The sequence below is a fragment of the Lates calcarifer genome, linkage group LG15 (assembly GCF_001640805.2).
Source record: "Lates calcarifer isolate ASB-BC8 linkage group LG15, TLL_Latcal_v3, whole genome shotgun sequence".
Taxonomy (NCBI): Eukaryota; Metazoa; Chordata; class Actinopteri; family Centropomidae; genus Lates; species Lates calcarifer.
Window position 1 is genome coordinate 6,238,130 of NC_066847.1, and position 21,181 is coordinate 6,259,310.

The following is a 21,181-nucleotide window of genomic DNA, read 5'->3' on the forward strand; positions in this document are numbered from 1 at the left end:
AGCTCTGGCTGGTCTGGAGTCTGTAGAAGGAAGCCGCTGTGGCTTTTTATCAAAAGTTTGAAAGTTTGAAACCGTAAAATTGTCATATTTACTATATTGCTAATAATATAAGTTCCGTGCGTTTGTAAGATTAGTGCTTTTGGTTAACGAGCAGAGATAGCCTTCGAAGCTAACTTGTGTGTAAACACAGGTCAGAGATGTTGACAGGAGCGAGTCGGACACTGGGATATCTTGGCCAAAACATTATGGAGCCTCTGCGTTGGAGGACTTCACGTCCAGTGGGATATAAAACCAAACGTTTGTTGGTCACTTTGCCAACATGAAGAACAGGTCGTCCTCATATCCTGGTAGGTGAGACGGAGCACCTCCACCCTGTCTCTATGCTCTGTGGCTTTCCTGATGTTAAATTGTGCAGTCTTGACTGTAGAAAAACATAAATATGTGTTGATGCTGCAGAGAGAAGTAGAGAAGTATTCCGATCATTTACTGGACGAAAAGTGGTAACAAAACAGGCAAAATACTCACTTAAAAGAAAAACTGAAATGCAGTAAAGAAGATAGTATTGAAATATTCAAGCTATACCTCAAAACTGTATTTTAATACCTGAGTAAATGTGCTCAGTTACTTCCTGCCACCAAACAGTTGTCAAGCCACATCTTTGGTCATGTATGATTTCTGATCATTTGTGAGCTCCAGTATACAGAAATCTGATATTAGTATTCATGTGATGCTGAACTGTGCAGATTTTTAGTAGCACAGATCATTTCCTGCAGTGCACAGTGTGTGTTGTGCATTGTTGAAGAGGTTTAAAAATAAGCTATACTGCATTTAACATATAGTCATTCATTATTAAAACTTCAAAAACAAACAGTCATGTAAGAAACCACATGAGGAAAAGTTCCCAGTTCATGTACCGGTTTGTTGGTTTCTCAAGATAGCAAGATTAAATAATAATAATAATAATAATAATAATAATAATAATAATAATAATAATAAATATCACAGATTTACAAGACTTCCCTTTTTGGAAAGTTTCACATTACTTCACAGCCATGGAGCCAAGTACCGTAATTTCCGGACTATTGAGCGCACCTGAATATAAGCCGCACCCACTAAATTTAAAAAGAACACAAAAATTGTACATAATATAGGCCGTACTTGTCTATAAGCCGCAAGTGTCTAGAGATATTTACACATTCACGCTGCCGTCTCCAGCGTCTCACCATCGATTAATTGATGCCAAGCTTACGTGCAGCTCTATTTCCTTTATTGACAGCCAAATCGATTGCCTTTAACTTAAAAGCTGCATCATATGCATTTATTCGTGTGTTTTCCATGATGAGGGTGTGTGCATTAAGCGCAAAATGACTCATCTGAAGAATTTAGTGTGAGTGCGTTTGATCTAATTCGAACAGTTTCATCGGTCCACTGTGACCTGTTCGGTAATTTCATTGGTCTGATGTGACGAGGCTAAATGTTTTGGCGGCATGAAGTTCGTCAGCCTGTAAAAATCTATAAATTAGCCGCATCATTGTTTAAGCCGCAAGGTTCAAAGCGTGTGAAAAAAGTAGTGGCTTATAGTCCGGAAATTACGGTAAACAAAATGGTTTTCTTTTATTTCATTACTCAATGATGAAGGTGCAAATTTGTAAATAGAAACAATATACATATTGTGATATTATGGCACATTATCTAACTGTATAAAGGCCAGTCAGTCTCAGTAAAAGGAGAAATGTTGCTAAGCAATGAGCGGGGAAACTTCCTGAAACCGTGCTGTTGCACAAACAGGGAAGAAACAGAAAAGTGAGGAAAGAAAGAGTCAGTTCAGAGTAGAGACACTCAGCAGAGATCACTGCAGAGAGAACAAGACAGAAAGAGGTAAAATACAAGTTTTAAATAATACTTAGCATATTTTTTTTTTTTTTACTTTGAAGGATTATGTTATGTGAACAACACTTTTCCACTTTCCTGGCTTTCTGGTAAAGTAAGAGTGGACTGTGCTGGAGTGTGGTCAATCATTTACTGCATCAACTGTAATAAGTGCAGATGACTCAAAGCTTGAACATGGCAGGGATTATAGATATTTACTGTTTCAGAGCTGCTGTTGTAAAGATTATTGTAGTTAAATTTATTCATACAGGAACTTTGAAGAGCAAATATCACAAAGTGCTTTACACCCCTGGGTAAAGTGTGTTACTCTTGCAATTAAGGAATCAGTTAACATGCAACATCCTGTTTTAATATGCTGATGTTGACTGTGAGGTTTACTTTGGTTCAGTTTCTGCATGTTTACTGCATTTTTTTAGTGTAAAGTTTGTCCTGTGGAGGAAGAGAGTGGCTGTCTGAAACATCAGATCAGAATGTTTGTTCTCATCTGCGCGACTCTGCTTTTCTCTGGGAGAAGCAGCAGTGCCTATACAGGTATTCACCCTTTTTATTGTAATCTTGTTTTAATACCAAAATTAAAGATATGAACAAAATAGTTAGCAATAGCTCACCATGATAAGTATCCGTTATAAATGTCTTCCTGAGAAGCTTCCTGATTACAAGTATGTCATGGTGTTTTGTTACAATTTAAATCTCTGCTGTCCCTGTGTTTCTCTTACTGTTTGTGTTAACAGGTGCATCAGAGTGGGGAAGAAGATCCTGTCAAAGTTATTATTACTGTTTCACTCTGCCTGAAGGAGAAATAACAGCCGAGGCTGGACTCTGTGTTGTGATACCGTGCTCTTTCACTACTGCTTATGGATTTAAACCTCAAAATATGGTTTGGTTCAAATGTGAACCAACTAAACAACAATGTGATGATTCAGACATGATATTCCACTCAGATAAGAACATAAGGATTCAACCTTCAGAGTTTAGAGGACGAGTGTCTCTGCTGGAGCCTGATGTGAGTCAGAAGAACTGCAGCATCATCATCAATGACCTGAAGGAGTCAGACTCTGGATCATATCAACTCAGAGTTAATGGGGACTGGTATGGGAGTGCAGACAGAGTTACATACTCTACAAGAGCAACTGTGTCCGTCAAAGGTATGGAGAGCAACAACAAATATCTGAACTGCACTGACTTACGGTGTATTTACTGTCTTAATGGGACATTAAGTAATGTTTGACATTTGCTGACATCTGTGGGTAATCAGCAGGAACTGCAGCAGCTCCTACTGGCTGCCACACTTAAATGTTTAACAAAGTATCTGATTATTTTAGCCCAAATGTATGTGATTTCATTCACGGACTGATCTCCCATCAGGTCTGAGTCAGAAGCCCACAGTGATGGTTCCTCCTCTGACAGAGGGACAGCAGACCACACTGACCTGCACTGCTCCTGGTCTCTGCTCTGGATCTGATCCTAAAATCACCTGGATGTGGAGAGGAGCAGGAGAGAAGAACTCCCCCATCACAGGAAACATCACAACCAATCAGGGACGAACCTCAACTTTGACCTTTAATCCTTCAGCTGAACACCACGGCACCAATCTCACCTGTAAGGTCCGTTTTAAATGGGCCGTGATTACAAAGGAGACCGTGACTCTGAATGTGACCTGTGAGTAGCTCATACTGTACTTCATTCTCACATTCACTTTATACTATCTGTTTGCTAAGCGATTTATTTTCATGTCACTTCTGAAGGTTTTCTGAACTGCACTGAATTTTACAACATCAGCTGTGTTCTTACAGGAAAGTGGGGGATTGGCCGTTATGCTAAATGATCATCCAACATGTCTTTTTGTTTCGTAGATGTGAAGGAACTTAGAATCGCTGGGAATTTAAGTGTGAAGGAGGGTGAGACTCTGAATCTGAGCTGCACTGTAGAAGATTTTCCATCTCCTTTACTTATCATGTGGACTAAATGTTCTGATCGAAACATTCAAAATGGAACAGAAATTAATCTACAGAACAACACATTAACTGACCTGCAGAACAGCATGGCCACTCTCTCCATCACTAACATGACAGCAGAAGATTCTGGACAGTACACCTGCACAGTCAAACATCTGAACAAGACCATGAAGGAGAATGTTAATGTAACAGTGATATGTAAGTACGTTGTTGGTCATTGCGTTTTCATACAGTACAGTAATTCTGCTGTAGTTTCTTCTTATTGGATAACTAAAGCTGAGTTTTATTTTTTGTATTTTTATGAACTGCTAGACTTTAACTGTACTGGCATTTACTGTATTTGTTCTAGTTTCTATTGTAAATTAGGTTTTTGGACCAATAGAGGCTTATGATATCCTCACAGGAGTCACATGTTTAGAATAATCAAAGCTTGTGTTGCTGGTTAGAGCCTCTCCGTGGCTTTTAGACATTTATTTGACTTTAGCGCCCTCCAGTGCTAGGTCTAAAGAATACACTGTAATAGTCTGCATAAGTACAGCAACATACAGACTGCATACAGTATATGCAACCACAAAAACTTACACATAATGAATTAAATCATACTGCTGCACATACATTTATACAGTTTTATGTAACCCCCTCACTCTATGGCTGCCTTTTTGTATTTTATCTGAACTCTTAAAAGTATTTTTTCAAATATATTTATTTAATTTAAAGTTTGTATATCTGTTTTCAGCTTCTTGATCCTCAGTTAAATTTTTTGGTTTATGGTTTGGTTCGCAGTTGTGAGGAATCCTGTGATCACTGGGGATACAACTGTTAAGAAGGGAGATGTCCTGAATCTGACCTGCAGCGTTCAAAGTTTCCCTCTATCTCATATCACCTGGACTAAATTTGGCTCCAACACAAACCTGCAGAGCGACTTTGGGTCAGCCACACTTGTCATCCCTGATGTGTCAGCAGAACATTCTGGTCAGTACATCTGTACAGCAGAATACCTGGACAAGAATGTGACTCTATATCCTCAAGTAACTGTCACTTGTAAGTACTAATCTTTTTGAAAAGGAAGCTCATGTTCACATTTTACACCATCAGCATTTCGTTGTGATGTTGTGACCCTGCTTGTGTGTTTATAGGGTTTTCAAAGATCTTAAACAGCTCTGGATGTGAGGCTCAGTCAGAGGTCATGACCTGTGTATGTATGAGTGAGGGGTTTCCCTTACCCACCATCAAATGGCCACTGTTGGAAAACTACAATGTGCACTCAGCAGTTACCACTGTGTCAAACACCACAGTGAGCAGCACCGTCATCCTAACTGTAAAAGATCACAGGAATACTGCAGTTGAGTGTATCAGCAGCAATGAAAGCGGGGAAGCTAAGGAAAACCTCACCACTCGAATGAGCGAGGGCAAGACTGAAGAAGATGGTACATGCTCTCAGCTGCCACACTTCTGCTACTTTAGACCACTGCTTCATGACATTTTAGCACCTCTTTTAGACAACTATTGGGAAAGCTTTTGCATGTATATTATCGCATTTATTTTTCTTTTCCTTTCCTTATTGCAGATCAATCCAAGAAATTATTTAGAATTGTTTCACGGGTGGAAACCATCATTGCCTTTTTTATTGGTATTCTTCTTGCAACAATCATTTTCTTTATGGCAAAAAAATGCCACAGGTACACTATTAATTCATTTTCAGAGTTTGTTAGTATTTATAGGTAAATTTAAATTTGTTGTTGTTGTTAAAATACTTTTCTTTTTTTTCCCCCAGAATAAAACACAATAGCCCTGTGAATCTGGATGGGACTCTAGAGATGGTGACCAATCAAGAAGATCCACTGGTATTTGTCTTCATTCATCTAATACCATGTCTATGCGTATATGCACGTCTTTCCTTTTTGAACAACCAGAATGTCTTGCATACTTTCGTCCCTTTTCTGCAAATGATGTGTGCATTGCAATACTGCTGACCATTTTGGAGAAGTTTGTGGTATTTTAGATCTGTGAATGTGGCTTTCATTTACCATTTCAGTCAGAAGCACTTTATTCCAGGAACTGACCATAGCTAGCCAGTGGTAATACAATTCATTTTGCAGATAAGGCTCTGCTCTTTGAGTGAGCTCTAAAAGAGTCCAACCACCAACAAACAACAAACACATACGTTGAAATTTAATCTTAGTAAAATAAACAATAACAACAATAACATGCACATAAGGAGAAATTTGGTGTGGTGGAGGGAGCTGCAACATCTGTGGAGTAATGGCAACAAGGCTGCTTTGTACACCTGCATTAATGTGACTGGACGTTATTCGTCAGCTCGTAGCCAAGCAGTTGATGAATGAGCCACTGACGGTGAAGCCTGAAAGAAGCAGCTCATGACAATCAACTCATGCAAGCGGAATTTCAGTGCTCTGCCTGTATCTATAAACCTACGCTTCATTCATTTTGTGCTTCAGCTTGCAGAGCACTGACCTTGCAGACAAACTTGAGATACTGTATATTCTATCACAGTCAACACCTTCTCCTCCTCTTTAATGGTCCCTTTCTGCTTCTTTGCAATGCACTTGTAAGTACAGACCGATAAAGCCTTGCTTCAAGCTGACATCATACATAAAAGAAAGGACTCCAGTTGCAGCCTGAAAAAACAGAACATAGTTATGACTTGAGAAATGGTTGACAGTAATGCCAGTATCTCAGACAGAGAGACTTCTTGCATAGTGTACACAGTTTTGTGCTTGAAGCAGCTGCTGAATGAGTCATATCATTTATGTTATGCCTGACAGATATATGATGGTCAAGCAGTAGAAGATGATCAGACCCATGGTCCACAGCAGGCTGAATATGTGGCAGAGAAGAAAACAGCCCCTGAACTCAACAGTGAGTCAAAAGACGTGGAGTACGCCAACATTGATTTCTCACTTTTGAAAAGAAGGAGTCCCATGGAGGCAGCAAGGAAGCATGAATCCACAGAGACGGAGTACGCTGAAATCAAAAAAGCAGTAATAGAGGAAAGAGAAGACGATGGTCAAGAGGAAGGCGAAATGTTGGAAGGCAAAGAGGAGGAGGCCATGATAGAGGAGAATGAGGAGACAAACCATGGTGGCCCAGAAGAGGAGGAAGGGGAGGACATGGCAGTGTACTCCAATGTAAAGGACATAATGGGTGAGATGTAAGGACTGTGCTGTAATTTGGAATTGCTTGAGTTTACAGTTTCTGTGCTCTGACCAGATGTAATGGATTAATATGATGGATTGTTATCCTGGTGAATGAATGACATTCCTGCGAACAGTTTCTACCACAGCGCTGTGATCTTCAAACACAAATTTCAGCCTGAAATAAACTGTGACAGAGTCACTTCACATTCCTGCATGTTAGGGGATTTGCATATACATTCCTTTAACTAAAGGTGGCCTGAAAGCCAGGCAGAATTATGCTTTAGTATGTTGTGCCCTTTCGATTGGTCCAACTGGTTATCAGATGTTGGATATAAATGTGAGTCATATCCTTCTTCCACCAACATGGAACAGATTCCACTCCAGCTTGCTAACCTAAATTTGACCAGTTTTGAATAATTCAACCAAAAATAAATTGGTTCGAAACTCAAAAAGTTGATTTCCTGCTGAAAACCAAAAACATAAACAGGTTTTCAAGTATGAACTGCAAAGGCAACACAAGAGATGTGAGAATCTATGGGGAAAAAAGAGTGTGCATTGGTGCGTTGTGCAAGGTATTTACCTACTGATGCATTTTTGGTTTTGCTCAAAACTGGTGGAAACAGAGCAGGTTTGCTCGATGACCATGGTTCCAAGAATCCTGAACAGAACCAGTTTAAGAACCAGAGTTAATTTGGTGGAAAAGGGGTCAGTCCACCACCTTGGTTCAGACTAAAATATCTCAACTATTGAATGAAATGCCTTAAAAAGATGGAAGGGATAAACTGTAATAACTTTGATGATAACTTTTATTATAGTGCCATCATCTGTGCTTTGTATTTAGTGGTCATTAACAAACATTTGCAGGCTAATATGCTAAACTAAGCTAGTAAATATAATAAACATTGTACATTGTTAACGTCAGCATTTGGCTCAAAGCACTGCCTCACAGAGCCGACTTGTTCATCCGTTTTCTGCAAAGAAACTCAAGGAATAGATTGACATATTTTCATATTTTGAAGACATATTTTTTCTCAGTATAATACTTGCATGGCCAAATGTATATTAAAAGAGTTAGATCCCTTCTAATTGCAGTGCCAATGTAAGGGATGTAATTTACAGACCTTCTGTGCAAAGAAGGATTCAAAGATCAACTAATGTTAATATGAGACTTATATATAAATCAAGTGGGTGCCTTCCAACATATATCCAAAACTGCTGTTTCTGTAGTAGGAAATTCTTCTCTGCTGATTTGCAGTAAGGGTATAGTAACATAAAGAGCAAATTTCATACTAAAAAGACTAAAGTGGCATTACAGTTGTAGTAGTTTTCAGGGATTTATTTATATTTATTTTTAATTAATAATTTTTAAATTCTGCAGTACAGATCATAACTATGTCTTTCAGTTTTATTTTCCATCTTTTAATTTGATGGCGTTTGTCTTGCAGGCTGTTAAAACATTTGCCCCCATTTGCCTCTGTAGCTCTATTAATGTTAATGCTCTTCAATAAGTCAAAGATTACTTCCCTTTTTTAACAAATGTGTTTCAGGAGCCAGGCTGACTGTCTTAGTTTTTGTTTTTTGGGGGGGCTTAACCCTCGAGCTGATAAGGACAGTTTGTTAAAACTGCAGATGATAAAAAAGTTAAGTTATATATAGTAAGAATTATATCTAGCACCTTTAATGTGTGAAAAGGAAGTTATTAGAGATGTTAATGTGATGCCATATTAGACAATGTTTAAATGAATAATCATTTGAGTGATTACAACTTTGCACAAGATTCTGCACAATAAACCATTTATCCATCTAAAAACATACTCTTACAGTTGCAGAAATTCTTTCAGAGAGGCTGCATGCAGTTAAAATTAAGAAGTGAATCCAGATCATTTTTTAATATGCAGGTATTAAATGAACTTCATCAGTGACAGGAGTTATATTTTTCTATACATTAATAAACTAATAATGACAAAGATATCTTTGACAGTTATTGAAAATGATCATGATGTAACTGGTTTCTTAAGATGCTAAGTTTTTGAAACACATATCTAATACTTCCTATTCGTAATGAAATAAAGACTTTGCATTAAAGAGTATTAAAGCTGCACATTTTCAACTACATGTCTAATATATAATGTAATTTTATGTCTGTAAATGTGGTGGCCTAAGGAGAGAGGAAGTGATGGCCAGCAGCGTTTAGAGAAACTTCCTGGAAACTTATTGTAGCGTAAAGAGGGAAGAAGTACAAGAGGAAGAGGAAGAGGTAGAGTCAGTTCAGAGCAGAGACACTCAGCAGAGATCACTGACGAGAGAAGAGACAGAGAGGTAACACACATTTACCTTGTTTTAAAAATAGGTTTAAAATGGAACTAAATTGAAACTGTTGGAGGTATTCACACCTTGATGTCACAAAATTAATTTTTGGAATTTCTGCACAAACAATTCAGAAAGTCTACAATTGAGGGGATCATATTTTTTTTTTATTTTAGAGCTGTGTTTTAGCTGTTAATAGATTTAGATATGTAAAGTTTAGCAGCTCTGTGTAAAGTGCATAATGACTCAGAACTCTAATGTTAGTGAAATGTATTAATGTAACTCCAGAATCATTAAACGTGCCACATCCTGTATTTAAATCTGTGCAGTCAGCTGTAGAGGTGTTTCTGGTCCAGTTTCACCTGAGCTTCTTGTTGTATTTTTCATGTAATGTTAGTGTACTACTAAACTGAAGAGTTTGTCCTGTGAAGGGAGAGACTGACTGACTGAAGTGAATCAGGATGTTTATTCTCATCTGGGCGACTCTGTTCTTCTTTGTGAGAGGCAACAAAAATGGCACAGGTAGAGAATGTGACTTTAATGATTCAAATATTTACACTCTGAAGCTGCTGGAAACACTTTTAATGTTAAAATATGAGTTTTACAAAACTAATGTCCATTCAAGCTCCACATTAATGAAGAATTCACTCACCAATATATGAAAAAAACTTTAATTGAATATTCAATGTGGGAATAATATCATTGCATCTATAATCAAAGAGGATTCTGATAACATAATTGACTGAGACAATGTTTAACATCAATCTCACACATCAGCGAACAGACATAATGGTTTAATGCAGCTGACAACAGGTTAAATGTGTAGATAGCTTTTAGTAAAGTAATCTTTCTTCATCAGTGATCTCTTCATGTCTCATCAAAATCTAAACATTTTATTTGTCACTTTAAAACTTGTCTCTTTTTCCCTCTCTTCATTCACAGCTTCCTTTCCTGGAGGAAAACAACACTGCATACAGAATAATTTCTGTGTCACTTTGACTGAAGGAGAAATATCAGCAGAGACTGGACTCTGTGTTGTTTTACAGTGTTCTTTCACTACTGCTGCTGATTTTAAAGTTGAAAGTGTAATTTTGTTCAAATGTGATCCACCTGAACGAAAATGTGATAAATCTGACACACCAATATTTAACTCCAGTAACAGCAAAAATGTTGAGCTTGACTTTAGAGGACGAGTGTCTCTGTTGGAGCCTGACCTGAGTCACAACAACTGCAGCATTATCATCAATGACCTGAAGACATCAGACTCTGGATCATATCAACTCAGAGTTGGTGGTACTTATAAAGGGAAGGAGGATGGCTTCACATTTGAGTCTAAAGCAAATGTTACTGTTACAGGTATACACAGACACAGCAAATATCTTATATATAGTGATGGTGTTTTTATTAAAATTACAGTATAATGTGCACCAACATGTCTGACTTTATAGATTATCAAAGAGTTGGTCCATCCATATTACAATGAAGCATCTTTTCATTCTCACCCACAGCTGAGTCACACAGACAGTTTTGTTTTTATGTCCTGAAATTCTGAGACGTCAAACTATGAGGTTTCTGCTACCACGGCAACACAATGGACATGAATATATTTATTGTTGTTGTTACTTTATTTATATTTTCATATTATTTTTGTGATGGCCAAAACACAACAGCAATAGGTCTTAACAAGGTGTTTTTATATTGGAACCACAGTATGTACTACCAAAAAAATAGTCTCAGTGAAAACTGTGACAGAATGTGTTTTGTGTGATTTGGGTGAACTAATCCCTTAATAAAGCAAAATGTAATGTTTGGCCTTTTAGTGAAGCAGCAGTGACAGAGTATTCCTGCCATACTTCAGAGTTATTGGCTGTTAAATGTTCATAATGAAGTAGATGATCATTTTTGTCTAATTTGAAGCCAATAATGTCTCCAGACTGATTCCACTCATTGACTAACTCCTTCTTAATGCTCTTTTCATATTTGATCTCCCATCAGTTCTGAGTCAGAAGCCCACAGTGATGGTTCCTCCTCTGACAGAGGGACAGAAGACCACACTGACCTGCACTGCTCCTGGTCTCTGCTCTGGATCTGATCCTAAAATCACCTGGATGTGGAGAGGAGCAGGAGAGAAGAACTCTCCCATCACAGGAAACATCACTGCTTCCAAGACTGAGAATTTAACTGCTGTCACACAGAGATGCAGTTCAACTCTGTCCTTTAACCCTTCAGCTGAACACCACGGCACAGAGGTCACGTGTAAGGTCAACTTCACAGGAGATATGACCACAGAGCAGACAGTGACTCTGAATGTGAGCTGTGAGTACAGAACATAGTGCACATTATTAACTAAATACTCTCCCAGCTCAGTGTTGATGTCCTCAAGTCTCAGTCCCTCAAGTTTCAGAACTTTTGGGCCTCATTTTGAAAAGAGTTTGTCTGGTCCTGAAGTTTTAAACTGAATCCAAAGTGAATTGTTTTTCTTAGAGTTTTTTTGTCTGATTTATATTTTCACAGATGTGAAGGAATTGAAAATCAGTGGAAATACAGCTGTGAAGATGGGTGATGCTTTGAATCTAACCTGTAGTGTCGATAGTTTCCCTGCATCTGATATCACATGGACTATATCTGGCTCCGACAAAAATCTGCCTGAAAAACATAAAACTGAAGCACAAAAACACAGTGGATCAGTCTCTCTCATTATCCATAATATGTCAGCAGGCGATTTTGGACAATACAGCTGTACAGCAAAACATCTGAACAACACACTGACGATAACAGTTGATGTAACAGGTGAGTACATGTTCATTATCAGATATCTTTATTATGAGAGGGCCTTATCAATTCTAAGGTCAGTGTACATATTTTGGACTCTAACCTTTTATAATCCTTTTATAAATGTTTTAAACTTATTCAGACATTTTAAGGCTACAGGTGGTTTTTCACATCAGAGTGGAGCCACATGATTAGAATAATAAGGAACTGTTTTGCCAGACAAGTTTTAATAGTTTGTCGAAAATCTTGTCTTAAACATGCAGAGAAACCTGTGACCACCAGAACAACAACTGTGAGGATGGGTGATGATGTGTCATTTTTTACAAAGATCTCTGCATGTGAGCTTCAGTCAGACGTCCTGACCTGTGTGTGTATCAGTAAGGGGTTTCCCTTACCCACCATAAAATGGCCGCTGTTAAAGAACTACACTGAGTACTCAGTCATTACCACAGTGTCAAACTACACAGTCAACAGCACCATGATGCTAACTGTGAAAGATCACAGCAACACTGTTGTTGAGTGTGTCAGCAGCATTGATAAAAATGAAACAACAGAGAGTGACGTAGAACAAGGAGGTAAGTGTTCACAGCTGCTTTTCTGACATTTGGTACCTAGTTTTTGTGAGTTTATGTGTGTTTTAAGTTATCACTGAGAACAAGAAGAAACGGCCGTGACCACTGTTTTTTTTTTTTTCCTCTTGATTCCAGATTTTCTTGCAAATTTGTTAACAGCTGTTAAACAGCCAGAAGTCATCATTGCCTTTCTGATTGGGATACTTCTTTCAGCACCCATCTGCTGTTTGGCCAGAAAATGCCACAGGTACAATTTTTAATTTGTTATCCTTGAATTAGATTTTTTTTTTTTTTTTTTTTTTTTACAAGAATATCAGGCTTTAATCATTTCTCTCTCTCAATCACTCATAAAGGATCATTCCAGTGTTTTAGCATGTCTTAACCAATTTACCATCAATCAAATACTTGACAAAATGTAAGTGAGTCCTTGCACTCTGGACACATTTCCTGAAAATTACAAATCTAACAAAGGGAAGTCAGTTATGATCACCTAATTCAATAATGGTTATAATAATGTAAAGTTCAACTGCTGTCTGAAGTGTGAAGTGTGGTCCTTAAAAACCCTGTTAAATAAATGACTGTAATTCTATAATTAATTATTAATTATATAATTAATTATTAATTATATTAATTAATTGTTATTTGTTATCATTTGTCACTGTCTAATTATATTTTTCTCCAGAAAAAAGCAGAGGAGATCTGGAAGCCTGTCTGAGAACCTGGAGATGGTGACGGCTGAAGCAGTTCCACTGGTATGTTTATTACTACTCCTTATAGTAATGCAACCTGTTATGATATAGAGGCTGACATGATCATTTGATGGATTACCTACAGTATCTCAAGCATATTTCACGTCTTTTTGACGTCAAAGATCAGAGAAATAGATAAAAATTTTATGCACTGTGCACTTACAGTTGTCTTTCCTGTGATCGATAGCAAACGACTTACATCATTACTACATTGTGCCCAACAGGTCGATGATGGTCAAGCAGTGGAAGATGACGATAGGACCCACAACCAAGAGGCAGCTGAGGGAGGAGCTGAGGCTGCTTGGCAATCAGCCCCTGATGGTGAGGTAGAACCAAAAGAGGTGGAGTACTCCAACATTGACTTCTCTGCGTTGAAAAGGAAGAGTCCAGAGGAGACACAAGAACCCACAGAGACGGAGTATGCTGAAATAAAGAAAGAAGCAACAGAGGAGAGTCAAGACAATGGCAGCGAGGAAGGTGAAGTGTTGGAGGGCAACAAAGAGGAGGAGGTAATGATGGGGGAGGATTGGGAGACAGAACAGTGTACGCCAGCAGAGGAGGAGGGAGGTGAGGATGTGGCACTGTATTCTAATGTGAATGAAATAATGAGTCAGGCTGAATGATTGTGTAGCTCGATGGAGTCACTTAAGGATACATCTCTTTTTTTTCTAATTGACAAGACATACAGTGAGGTAAGCTTAACATTAAACAGAGGCTAGAGCATGAGAGCAAGATGGGGTTTGATAGAGTGCAGAAATTCATGCTCAAATTTGGTGCTGTGTGATTTGGGGCATTTTTGTGTGTGTTTGTCTGTTTATGAGGCTGATGTAGATTTCCTTTTCCAGAGAGAAAAAGCATGTATGATATATGTAAAAATAATGGATCAAAAGAAGCAGATACATGTCAGGCAGAGGTGTATTTAAAGATGGGATGGGCAGAAAGGACATTAGCATGGCAGTGTGGATTGACCTCCTGGAGAGAAGTTGGTCATGTGTTGTGATCTGATGTAAAGGCTTCTCACTTTGACATGTAAATGACAATTCAGCAAGTAGTTTTTACCACAACACTGCCGTCTTAGTGATTAGCCATGCATTCACTCTACTCAACCATTCCATTCTAACCACAACATAACTGTATATTTCATAATGTATATTTCATTAGACATGTTAAATCCATACAACTTCAGCTTCACAGGACTGATTGTCCATTGGGCCATACTGTCTATAAATACTGTAAATATAAACCAGGTGAAAAAGTGAAAAGCTGTTGAACATAATGTCATTTTAAGGAAATATTTTTACACTTTGTCATAGAAATCTTTGTATGCAAACAAGCTTTGATTGGTATCATTTAAGAAATAACTGAAGCTCAGATTACTTTAAATAAACTTAGAATTAAAGGTATACTCTGCAGGATTTGATGGTTACTGTTTGTAAATGCACCATTCAAAGTTGGCTGAGTGAGCGAGAGAGAGCAGCAGTTCAAGGGTGTGGTGAGAACAAAGCAGTGAATCAGAATCTGTTTTCTGACTGTTTCACAGCAATTATTATCTAAAGGACAAATGAGCATGCCCACACTTCTGGCACAACCCTGCAAGACGCTGCCACGTTGCCAGAATTTGCATGACCGTTGCTGAAGCACACACTTCTTCCTGTCCACTGTCTCTCTGCTTTACCTGTGTGTAGCTCAGTCCCTCAGTCAAACAGAGACACAGCTCTATACACACATCCATGACTGACAGAGAGCAGAAGAGAGAGACAGAGGTTGCTACTTTTTTATCCCTCACACCCTGCACACTGTTACTGGCTGGGGGGGTACGCACCCACTGCTCAAAGGTTACAGCCCAGAAACATTCTGAACACAGCAAAATACGAAGAAAATACAGGCAGAGGGCAGATTCTCTGTAGATAAATACACCCCTAAACACTTCTAGTGGAAGTGGAGAGTGAGAGGGATTTTTGCATTTTTGTATGCGTCAATACATTGTTTTTTTTAGGGAAAATCCTGCAGAATATACCTTTCATGTATAATTACTGTCAAGACTTCAAAGTAGCTTATTGTATAGAATTTTCATATTCAAATGTTGTTGTGATCTTTTTTGTTTATAATGATTAAATTTGATTAAACTGTTCTAAGCAAATTTCTGCTGTGTTCATGAAAAAGTTGCATGTCAAGAGCTCTTGAGCAAGACACTGAAATCTAAGTAGCTCTTGATGATCAGACCCAATTGCATGTTCATTCATGTCATCAGCATGAGAATATGAGGCAAATAGCACGGTGTACCTTGGAAGTAGGTGAAGTTGAACTCCCTCTGATTAAAGTGCTACATAAAATCAGTCAATTTATTTGAAAGGTTTCAACTTTGTTACCCCAAGTGCTCTGCTGGATTCCCAGTGTCCCTGTGGTTTTTAAAGTGCCATCGTCCATCTGGCTGTTTCTCAGCTTCATACAGAAACTAACCCTATGCACTGAAGAAGTGTCTGACTGCACACAACTTCACAAACATACTGTGCATAAATTCACAGATGTTAGTTCCAGTCTTGCACTGTAACATGCTGTGAGAAAAGGAAGTTACCATAGACACTGAAAATAAAGTGATGCCATATTAGGAAATCCCTAAATGAATACTCTCTACTTACTGTTATGCACAATCTACAAATACAGAAGTATTTTGTAAGACACTGTATGGTGTTAAAATGGAGAAGTTTGATGAATGCAGATATTTTGCATTTGAGTCTGCACACATTTAGTGCATTTATTAGTGACAAAACTATTTTCACTCATATTTTTTGACCATCATTAGTCAACCTGCAGACACTGGATTAGTCAGTTCTACCAAGCTAGGAGGGGAAGTGAAAAGAAACTGCATAAGACCAGCAAAACCTACTGAGTCATAAAGTCATCTTCACAAAGAAAAGATACTGGTTAATTTGTTTTTTAAAGTAAACCAGATTTTTTTTCTCATTTTTTGAGCAATTGCCGTATACTATACTATAGTCATTAAAGTAATACAAAAAACAACAAAAAAATCTTTCCTTTTCATTCATTATTCAGTATTGAAAGTACAAATTCCCAGAGGGATATATCATAACTGTGTGAAACTCTGGCAGTCTGATGAGAGAACAATACTCAGTATTAAATAATTTTCCACAAAGAGCAAAGAGGTAGGAAAGTGACAAGAGGAAGGTCAGTTAAGGGTAAAGTCACACAGCAGAGACTCTAGAGAGAAGAGAGCAGGAAACAAGACAATATACACTTTAACCATGGGCGCAACTGGAGCCCCTGGGGAAAGCGTGTTAAGTTAAATTTAGTCACAAATACAGAATAGGTGAAAATGCAGCATCCTGCATTAACATCTGTGCACCTGTCTCTGGTCCGGTTTGATCAACCAAACTTCCTGTATATTTATTGCGTTTTTGTATAAAATGTTTGTACTTTTGGCAGAAAGTTTGTCCTGTGAAGGGAAAGACTCAGGCATCTATCCCAAGTCAAGGTGTTTCCTCTCATCTGGGTAGCTGTGCTCTTCACTGTCTGCAACAATACTGGTACAGGTACAGGTACAGTGTGTAGCTTTATTGTAATATTCTATTGAATGCTATTTAAATGTTCAATCCATCTTCAATATTAGTTAATATCACTGTGCTGATGATAAATGTCCTTGCACATGCTTTCTCTTATGCCCCAAAACTGATGGTACATTTACAGGTATTCTGTTCTTTCTGCCTTAAATTTAGCGTCTTGCTAAAACCCGTATGGCACACCTAACTTTACTGTTTAATTAATTAAAAATGTATTTGCTTGATGAATCCATAAGAATATTTAAAACTTTAGAATGACTAATTTACTCAGTGGTTCTAATCAGTGAGGAACTTGGCACCATGCTAATACCATATCAGCCTCGTGCAACAGGAAACTCATATATATATATATATATATATATATATATATATATATATATATATATATATATATATATATATATATAGATTATGTGATATGATATCATGTTCTTTTACTACTAATAATAGTTTCACTCTTCAGATTGTAAATGTGACCAATCCAAACAGATCTGTAATGATTCAGAGCTAATCCTAGACTCCAAGAACAACACGAGAGATTGGCCTGGGTTTACAGAGTGGGTGTCACTGTTGGACCTCAACAAGTCAGACTCTGGATCATAATGGTATCCTCAATGGGACAACAAATAGATACAGGTTGTCTTGTTGGGTAACCATCACTTTAAATGGCATGAAGGGCTACATCAAATTGTGCATGTTCACTGAATATGTTCATTGTTGCGGCTGTAACATGCAGCTGCATGAAATAATGCTTGCCTTTATTGACCTCTGTAGGTGACCAGGGTGAACTGCGACAACACTGATAAAGTGTATCATTTTCCAAAACTTTTATATCTCCATATACCTTCATGTTAGCTCAGCTGTTTCTTCTAGTAGACTGCATCAAACAAATTTTCTTTCTGTTGTTTTTTTTACTCATTAGGTCTGAATCAGAAGCCCACAGTGATGATTCCTCCTCTGCAGCAGGAATGAAAATATATTGAAAATATAGTGGCAGCACCACCTCCTTGTATACTTGATACTTAATAAGACTGATAACAGTTTGCACGACACAACAAAATTAATATTGAATTTTTTTTTTCTGAATCATAGTGTTTTCCTGCAACTACCTGTTGCTAATCCAGACAGGAAATGTATCGGTGTATGAGGTGGAACCATTGGGGCAGGGCCCAGGACCAGGGGGACATGAATCTCTGACGGACTCTGTTGTGGTCACGTGAGGATCAGGTATGCTAGGTTGGTAGAGTGTTCCCACGCTCCATTTTAGTTGAAATGGAGACTATCTGCACCGACGAGATGTCCACGGTTTCAGAAGAGACTGAAGTTGTCAATACGGTGCAGGCTGTCGGTGTCGCGTGCAGACGGAGGCCAGGTGTCGAGGCAGACCAGTGTACTGAAGCGGCCAAGCGTCGGCGTGGGTCCGGAAGTTAAAACTCTGCAATGGGACTGTTTGAGGACGTTAAACTTATTGACAGTCTTTACGGGTTGTGGAAGAGGCGGTTGGTTGTCAGTCAGTGGTGGGAATTCGCTGACTACAATCCAAAGCTGGTGATGTGGCTCCGACTGAAACAGAATGGAGCTCACTGGGGCTTTATGTTTAGCCCCAGGCCGGAACTAGGACCTACCCGTGGCCGGTGGCCGAGAGTGCTGCAGCGGGCAGATAAACAGCAGCGCCTGTGAGCTAGGGGAGCCTCGACAGCCAGTTCTGCAGCACTGTTGGTCTTGGATTGTGCAGGACCGAAGATAATGGTGTCCCTAGTGTCCTTTGCTCCATCTCCGTGATCTTCTCGTGAAGACTGATGCAGATCCCGCAGCCAGATGGAGAGGTGAGAGGAGTCATAGCTTTTTGAACGTGAAGTAGTTTGGTATATTTGTCTTTCTCACAGGGGTGTGGCTTGAAATAACATGAAATCCCGGAATCCGATGACTAAAAAGTTTAATCTAGTTTAAGATACAGTTAAGAGCAACTAATATCTAAATAGTGTAACGCTTAAATCTGGATAAAAGTCAGTTTAAGGCAGTGTTTTTCTGAAAGAGTTACTGTCGGCGTTTTTTTCACAATGCTTCCTCTTGCTTAAACTTTCATGTGAAAGAAGATGTAGTAGTAGGATGGGACACTTCTATCGTTAATAATCAAGGTGTCTCATGGGCTCAGACATTGGGTTTCAGCGGGTTTGTCTTCTTCTGGAAACCTCTTTGAGAATGAAGTCTTCATGGCATTGCTGATGCTGATCTTTTGTATAAAGGGAGGCTTGGTAGTCAAAGGTCATTGTAACAGCACAAAACACATTTTTGGCCGTAACTTGGGACTAGTTTGCAGAGGCAGTAATTCCAGTTAGTTAAGTTAATGTGAATATATCTACTAGTTTAACCAGAGCTTTTAAATCAAGTATGTGAGATGCTAAGGCCCAACTATGATGGGTTTGCAATGTGTGACAGATGTGCCTGTAGAGGATCACTCTTTTGTGTTGTTCAAACAGTGTTACATTTTAAACTGTTCTCTTCATCTTTGGTCTTTAAATGCTAAATTTTAACATGTTTGTGTCTGTGCTGTGTTCGGTCAGGTTTCTGTGGTTTGGGAAACTGTGTCCAGATGTTCACCCTGCGACTGTGATACTGGAGGAGCTCACACCACCATGTATGTTTCCTGATTTTATTCTGTTTTTAAAATATGATCTGTTTTTATACAACAGTGAGTTCATTTGTGAAATAATGAAGAAGAACTCATTATTAAGATCAAGCCAGTTTCCTTTATCCAACCCTGAATCACAGATTATTGTCAAAAGTCTTATATAAGAAAAATACAGAGAAAACATCAGGTAAATTAACAGAGGAGGATTCTTTCTTCAGGACAGATAAACAAGAAAGAGATGTTGTCTTTACTGAGGAAAAACAAGTCATGTTTTTATTTATAATTAATGTTTAAGACATAATTGATTCACAGGAAGTAGAAAAAATGAAGGATGTAGATAAAGTGACAGAAGACAATAAATAAATAAAACAAAGAGAAATAAGAACAAACTAAACATAGAGCCAGTTTGAACCTGTTACACAAGATGACAAAACCAGGCTTCAGTTAACTAAAAACATTCATAACCAGTAAAAAGTCAGTTAATAACTAGTTTCAATAAAAGTTCAATTCAAATTAACACTGAACACATGATAGCATCACCTCATTTCATGATGACAACCTCTGATCCGTTCAAGGAAATGTACTTGCAGTCCACACTGAGAAAAGACGTGATATCGTGTTTCAGAGGCAGGAAATGAATAACTTGATCAGAGTGACCACAAACTATAAACGGAGAGTGACAGTGACGCCGTTTGTTGTCTGGTAGTGTGATGATGTACCAAATACAGAAGTAAAACATAAGAATGATAACTTCTACATTCACAAGCACATCTGTTCCCAGCTCCCCATCAGCAATGTAGCATATATATACCTGCCCTCTTTTCCCAGTCATTTGCCAGATTGTTTGGTAATACCCAGTCTTAATGTTCTAGCTTTTCCTCCCATTTTAGGGCCAGATTTCTGATCAGTTAGTTTATTAAACAAATCAGAGCTGAATCAGTCCAGCAGAAACCTGTACAGATGTCTTCCTGTCTCATTAGGTGTTCTCCAGAGGACGGACAGTGTCTATCTTTACCTAACATCATCTGTCGGCGCTGCTTGGATCCCGCCCCTGGGTACGTCTTGCCTCCACTGGACTATATCCTGTATGAGGCAAAGCTTGCCACCCCACTGCACAGAGGATGCTCCCCTTCTTTTACTAATACTCCATCATCCTCTTCTCTGGTGTGTAACACTGATGAGTACATGGGATAATCAGACAGTCAATACTAGCAGTATTAATATGTATTTACATGTATTTGTGTCTCTTTTTAATTGAATCCAGTAGTTTTGCTGCAGTGTGAGCAGTTTCAACTCACTAATGGACAAGTTGATTCACCCACTGGAGGAGACGCAGACAGGTGAGATGTCTGAATCATATGTCACACTTAATTTAACCAGTGAGGGGGGCTCCAGTCTGACCTTTGACTGTTTTTGACCCCATACTATACTATGCCATTTTTGACCATTGTTCATGCCTTACTATGCTATGCCATTTTTTGACGCCATACTATATTATGACATTTTTAGCACATTTTTGATGACGCACTTTAATGTGACATTTTTTGAGTATTTTTGACACCATACTA

At 38.4% G+C, this 21,181-nt stretch overlaps 1 protein-coding gene across 1 annotated transcript in view; it reads left to right on the forward strand.

Moving 5' to 3' along the window:
* Positions 1-15,534, forward strand: part of LOC108899410 (uncharacterized) — a 29,127-nt gene extending 13,593 nt beyond the window's left edge. Inside the window, exons 3-18 of the mRNA XM_051076392.1 lie at positions 2,622-3,035; positions 3,256-3,549; positions 3,744-4,043; positions 4,629-4,886; positions 4,982-5,272; positions 5,413-5,524; positions 5,620-5,689; positions 6,632-7,017; positions 7,138-7,190; positions 10,253-10,666; positions 11,306-11,626; positions 11,825-12,100; positions 12,346-12,657; positions 12,790-12,901; positions 13,337-13,406; positions 13,628-15,534. Of these exons, the coding sequence (XP_050932349.1) occupies positions 2,622-3,035; positions 3,256-3,549; positions 3,744-4,043; positions 4,629-4,886; positions 4,982-5,272; positions 5,413-5,524; positions 5,620-5,689; positions 6,632-7,017; positions 7,138-7,190; positions 10,253-10,666; positions 11,306-11,626; positions 11,825-12,100; positions 12,346-12,657; positions 12,790-12,901; positions 13,337-13,406; positions 13,628-14,026 (4,082 nt within the window). The 3' untranslated portion in view covers positions 14,027-15,534. The remainder of the gene's footprint in view (positions 1-2,621; positions 3,036-3,255; positions 3,550-3,743; positions 4,044-4,628; positions 4,887-4,981; positions 5,273-5,412; positions 5,525-5,619; positions 5,690-6,631; positions 7,018-7,137; positions 7,191-10,252; positions 10,667-11,305; positions 11,627-11,824; positions 12,101-12,345; positions 12,658-12,789; positions 12,902-13,336; positions 13,407-13,627) is intronic.
* The last annotated feature ends 5,647 nt before the right edge of the window (positions 15,535-21,181 follow it).